We start from the raw sequence: 6080 nt of genomic DNA, 5'->3' as shown, positions 1-6080 counted from the left end.
CGCGTGTGTTGTAATTTTGAGTTTTAATTTTCAGTTCAGGTTCTCTTTAAAGAAGAACCGTGGTGAAAATAACATAATGAATAAAATTGCTTATTTTTTATATTCATTTCTATATTATGTAGTCAGTGTTCGCCCATTGTACAATCTTTTCTCTCCCTGATTTACTTTCTGAAATGTATCACTGGTGACGATATCTTTAGTTCTACCAGATAATCTGTTTGTTACTGAGAGTTCTATGGAGATACTGCTTGCTGTATGCCACAGGAGGACCATGGTCATGACATCACACTGTGGGAGGGGTTTCACCACAATAATCAGCCATACAGACCCCCTGATGATCTATTTGAGAAAAGATAAAGATTTCTCGTTGGAAAGGGGGTATCTGCTACTGATTGGGATGAAGTTCAATCCTTGGTTACAGTTCCTCTTTAAAGAGACTCCGTAACAAAAATTGCATCCTGTTTTTTATCATCCTACAAGTTCCAAAAGCTATTCTAATGTGTTCTGGCTTACTGCAGCACGTTCTACTATCACCATCTCTGTAATAAATCAACTTATCTCTCTCTTGTCAGACTTGTCAGCCTGTGTCTGGAAGGCTGCCAAGTTCTTCAGTGTTGTGGTTCTGTGATGCATCTCCCCCCTCCAGGCCCCTCTCTGCACACTGCCTGTGTATTATTTAGATTAGGAAAGCTTCTCTCTTATCTTTTACAAGCTGGATAAATCCTCGTCTGAGCTGGCTGGGCTTTCACATACTGAGGAATTACATACAGGCAGAGCTGTCTGCACTCTGCAGGAAGAAACAGCCTGACACTTCAGTGGAAGATAGCTGCAGGGGGAAAGAAACACACAAATGATCTCTTGAGATTCAAAAGGAAGGGTGTATACAGCCTGCTTGTGTATGAATGTATTTTCTATGTGTGGACATACTGTACATCAACCTACTTCCTGTTTTGGTGGCCATTTTGTTTGTTTATAAACAAACTTTTTAAAACTGTTTTTAACCACTTTTAATGCGGCGAGGAGTGGCGAAATTGTGACAGAGGATAATAGGAGATGTCCCCTAACGCACTGGTATGTTTACTTTTGTGCGATTTTAACAATACAGATTCTCTTTAATGACATACAATTTCTTGTCAATTAACTTCATTGGTATGCACAGAAAAAAACTGCAATCAGAAAATTAGCATAAAGAGGAGGGGAAAAAATTAATATCCTGCAAAATGCAGAATCGCAAAAAAAAAAAAAAAAGGGGCAATACCTTATTAATGTATAATAATATAGATTACACACGGAAAAGTGGGTTATATTCAATGGACATGACTTCATACAGCTTCCATAGGAAACTCAGATGCGTCTCCTGCTGTAATAACTTTCTGAGGAAAGCTGCGCGCTCCCGCCAGCCATATATCTACAGACGCGCGCTCCCGCCCCATCCACCGCGCACGCGCTTCCCTCCCCGGCTCGCCCCCGCTCTCCTGCTGCTGCGCGCGCACCCTCCCCTGTGCCGCCGCTCGCGGGGGCTGCTGGGATCGCTCGCCGCCTTGGTAATGTCCGCCATGTTTGCCATGGCGCAGGGAGCGGATCGAGCCAACAAAAGCCGGATCTAGGCACAAAAAGCCGCCGCTGTCCGCCCCCCATCGCGCGCCGGGGGCCCCATGAGCCGGCGGGGGGACGCACGCAGCGGTTTGGGGGGGTCTCACTGACCGACCATTTTTAGATTTTTTTTTTATTATTTTTTTATCCCCCCCCCCCCCCCCCCGCCCGCCACCATGAGTAAACTGTCCTTCCGCGCGCGGGCCCTGGACGCCACCAAGCCGCTGCCCGTCTACCGGGGCCAGGACATGCCCGACCTCAACGACTGCGTGTCCATTAACCGGGCCGTGCCGCAGATGCCCACGGGGATGGAGAAGGAGGAGGAATCGGTAGGTAATCCCTTTGTCAGACATGGGCTATTCACGAAGGCGCTTACGCCGGGTTGGTGGCGTAGGGTGCGCTGTTGCGCTGCTGAGCCTACGTCACGCAGGGGAGGTGGACGGCGTAGTTGGCGGGAGCCGCCATGCTGTGGCGTGCGAGGCTTACGTCACTGTGTGCGGAGAGGCTCGGCGTGAGCGTAAGCTGCGCTGTGAATAGGAAGTGTGCGCACGCTTGGTAACAGCTGGACAGCTGTGCTGGGAATGTGGCTGTGCTGTGGAGATGATGGGCAGTCAGTGCATTGCACTTTGTGCAGCTGTGTTGTGTGCAGGGGATGCTTGGGGACCAGCTGGACTGACACTTGTGCAAGGCTTGTGTCACCTGAGAGTTGCAGAGTTTCACTTGGATGGCTTCTTCCCAGTGTTTACGTTGTGTCTGTGCAATATTATTAGTATGCACACATGTTCTTATTGCTTACTGTTCCTCAGCAGGACTCCTGCATGATTGTTTTTGTGAATATTTAATTTTTTTTTTATTATTTATTTATCTCAGGTTGTCCTCTACTTACTGATGAGTTGTTACTTGTTTCAGACACAAGCATACTGTAGTTGTCTTCATGTATAAAATATACAATACTTTTTTCATGTTTCTGTTGTTAAATGTTACAGTAGTGTATAAACTATTATAGGTAGCTTAAACCACTTGACCATTATAGGTGGTGTTCCCCTTATGGACCAGAGCAGTTTTCACATTCCTGCGCTCCTCCTATTCATTCGCAGATAACTTTATCACTATTTAACACACCCAGTGATTTATATCCTTCCTTTTTTTTTTTTTTTTTTTTTTTTTTTTTTTTTTTTTTTTTTGTAATTTACACCACTTAGGCTTTCTTTTAGTGGAACTTTTTTCTAAGAATTATTTTATTCTATATGCATTTTAAAGGGAATTATAAGAAAACATGGAAAACATTCATTATTTCTCAGGTTTCAGTCAATATAGTTTAGAAATAAAATGTGCAACTATGGATATAAGTAACACTTTTGGTTTGCCCTTTTTGTTTCGGCTATTACTACGTCCAGGAGGCCATGTGCACTCCCGTGACTGAACGCACGTGCGCTCCCGGCCGTGGATTGTTAGCCCAGGTATCAATCGGGACATGGTGCCCGATGATTGCTTCCTCTCCCCTACAGAAAAAGCGACTGCTTCTCTCGGAAGTTTCGCTTTTTCTGCCTCTTGCGTCCCCCTACGTCCCTCTAAGCGTACATGTTACGCTTAGTGATGTTATGTAAACAAACTCATGGCTCACTCACTTGTGGCCACAAAGTAAAACTGCATCTAAATGTAAAAAAAAAAAAAATATACACAGATATTTACATAAAAAAAAAAAAAAATACTATTTACTTCCCACCCTCCCAAAAATACCCACACAAAATGCTTAATAAAAAAAAAATATTACAATTAAAAAAAACCACATAAATATTTACATAAGGGTCTAAACTTTTTAAATATCAATGTAAAGATGAAATATTTCAATTTTTTTTAAATGATAAGCTTGTAAATAGTGATGGATGCAAAACAGAAAAAATGCACTTTTATATCCAAATAAAATATTGTCACCATACATTGTGATAGGGACATAATGTAAACGGTGTAATAACCGGGACAAATGGGCAAATACAATACGTGGGTTTTATTTATGGAGGCATGTATTAAAAACTATAGTGGCCGAAAACTGAGAAATAATGAATTTTTTCCGTTTTTTTTTCTTCTTATTCTTCCTGTTAAAATGCATTTACAGTAAAGTGGCTCTTAGCAAAATGTACCTCCCAAAGAAAGCCTAATTGGTGGCGGGAAAAACAAGATATAGATCAGTTCATTGAGATAAAGTTATAGGCTAATGAATGGGAGGTGAACATTGCTCGGATGCATAAAGTGAAAACGACTGAGGGCTGAAGTGGTTAAATGATGTCCCTATAACAATGTATGGTGACAATGTTTTATTTGGAAAAGTGTATTTTTTTTCAGTTTCGTTGTTTGTTTACACTGTAAAACTAATTACAAACCCTTATTTGCAAAAATAATAGTAATATGACATACATAATAATAAAAAAAAAAAAAATTTGAGTTCGTAAGGTAATTATTTATGCTTTTGTATGCCACTTTTTTTTTCTTTTGGTAACTATGGAAAAGGGTTAATTAATTTAAGTCTTTTTATTTTGTCCACTAGATGGTACCCCATTTTGTGCTGTTTGTTTTTACTTGCACTTTGTCAATGACCACCGGCATCTCACTGATGCTGGCAATCATCATTGATCACAGGCACTTTGATGTGTGAATGGGAATATGTGCTCCCATTCACTGATCAATGTACTATTGTGTGTCGGGCGATCATGGCGAGGTGCGCATATCTATGCCCTTGGAGCTAAGACGAAGTCTCAAGGAGCGTAGATATACTGTCATTGACATAAGTAGTTAAGGTAGAAACAGAGTTGTCCAGAAGTAAGGGCACATTTCCACTAGCTGGATGCTTTCTGCATCGCGCCTCCCTGTGGCTGGCTTCTGGGACAATGTGGAAGTCTTGATACTGCTATACACTACACTACTTGGGATCCCCACAGCAATGGGCTTTTGCGTCCAGAAGGACTCTAATTCAGTATTTAAATAAAGTCTGACTTCAGCTGTGACCACAGGCAGTGAGGAGTTATCTTACCCAGAAGTCTTCGGGGATGCCTGTGTTCCCTTACGCGTCATAGGTGTAATGGAACCCCGCCCCTTTTCCGCCCTCCACTGTCCGTCTACCGGGGCCAGTACATGCCCGTCCTTAACGACTGCGTGTCCATTAAACCAGGCCGTGTCGCAAGATGCACATTCACATTCTATGGTAATTACTCCATTGATATGCATTGGTTGCAGAGTCATTGCAAAAAATCATGATACAAATTTTTGTCTAGTAGAAACATCCACGAGGCCGGATTTATACTTTTTCAGCCCATAGCAGTGTTCTCCCCAGAATTTTTTTCCAGCCGGGTGGCATGAAATATTAGCCGGGTGGCATGAAAAAGTAGCCGGGTGGGGCAAGTTGAAAATGCATGGCAACTGTGCTTACAGTATAGGAGGAGGTGAGCCGATGACAGCCGGGTGGTCACCAAATCTAGCCGGGTGGAGCACCCGGCTAAAAGAGCCTGGGGAGAACACTGCATAGGCCGACTTTCTTGCAGCTTCCTTTCCATGTGCAGCACCCTCCTCTTATTACTTGTGCTGCCCTCTCTACTGTGCCCTCTCTACTGTCTATTCATGTACAGCAGGTCCATTTAGTTGTATACAGGTCCCCTTGTGAAGCAGCTCCCTATTTCCATGTGTTGTTCCTCATTTGCAACCTCAGACAACTTCTACAGTACTTGACAGAGCCCACTGTTACTTTGTATATTACATAATACCAAAGCATCCTCAGCAGTGTTGTTGTGCCCAGGCTGTGAACACATGGCACATACCCCTATATTGGGTATTTGGGCTGACTGCAGTCGGTAGTTATGCTGACGGAACACTTTGTTTAAATTGTGTGTTTTGCCGTAGAATGGAAAACTCATGTAAAATATGCATTTAGCCTGTTGGTAACATTGCAAATAGCGGCTCTCTGCAATTTGCAATGTACAGTTTTAAAATCTCATAACATGTTGGTTCTTCCCCTATATTGTATGTGATTTGCATACAATGCTTCCTACGGAGCTGCAATCACTTCAGATGCGTAATACATGGCGTACTATATACGGCATGTCCGCTGTCTGGAATTATCATGCACCGCTTTATGAGACCTCTTTGAAAGGATCCTGTGCTTGGTATCGGATCTGCTAAAGGCACGTACACACGCCGTACTTTTTCAAATGACGGGTTTGTCAGACCCTCTCGCGGGGCGGTCGTACTGCTGATAGTTATACGTGAGTACAAGCTGTCGGCAGACTGATAAAGACTGTTTTTTGACTGATCCGCCGAATGGATGCTCATTGATCCGCTGCCTTCCGAACCATTATCGGGCCATTTTTTTTCCATTGATAGTTGCCGAAAAGTTTATTTTTTTTAGAGGAGATGAAAAATGAACTCCTTGGAGGAAAGATAATTGCATAAGGGCCCATGTATTTTGTGTAACGCCTGTGCTATAACACAAGCATTAT

The 6080-nt window shown here is 42.9% G+C and overlaps 1 protein-coding gene across 1 annotated transcript in view; it reads left to right on the top strand.

Moving 5' to 3' along the window:
• The first annotated feature begins 1500 nt into the window (after positions 1-1500).
• Positions 1501-6080, top strand: part of EPC2 (enhancer of polycomb homolog 2) — a 104599-nt gene continuing 100019 nt past the window's right edge. Inside the window, exon 1 of the mRNA XM_068245851.1 lies at positions 1501-1922. Within this exon, the coding sequence (XP_068101952.1) occupies positions 1770-1922 (153 nt within the window). The 5' untranslated portion in view covers positions 1501-1769. The remainder of the gene's footprint in view (positions 1923-6080) is intronic.

Source organism: Hyperolius riggenbachi, chromosome 7 (assembly GCF_040937935.1).
Source record: "Hyperolius riggenbachi isolate aHypRig1 chromosome 7, aHypRig1.pri, whole genome shotgun sequence".
NCBI lineage: Eukaryota > Metazoa > Chordata > Amphibia > Anura > Hyperoliidae > Hyperolius > Hyperolius riggenbachi.
This window is presented reverse-complemented; position numbering and strand designations above follow the sequence as displayed.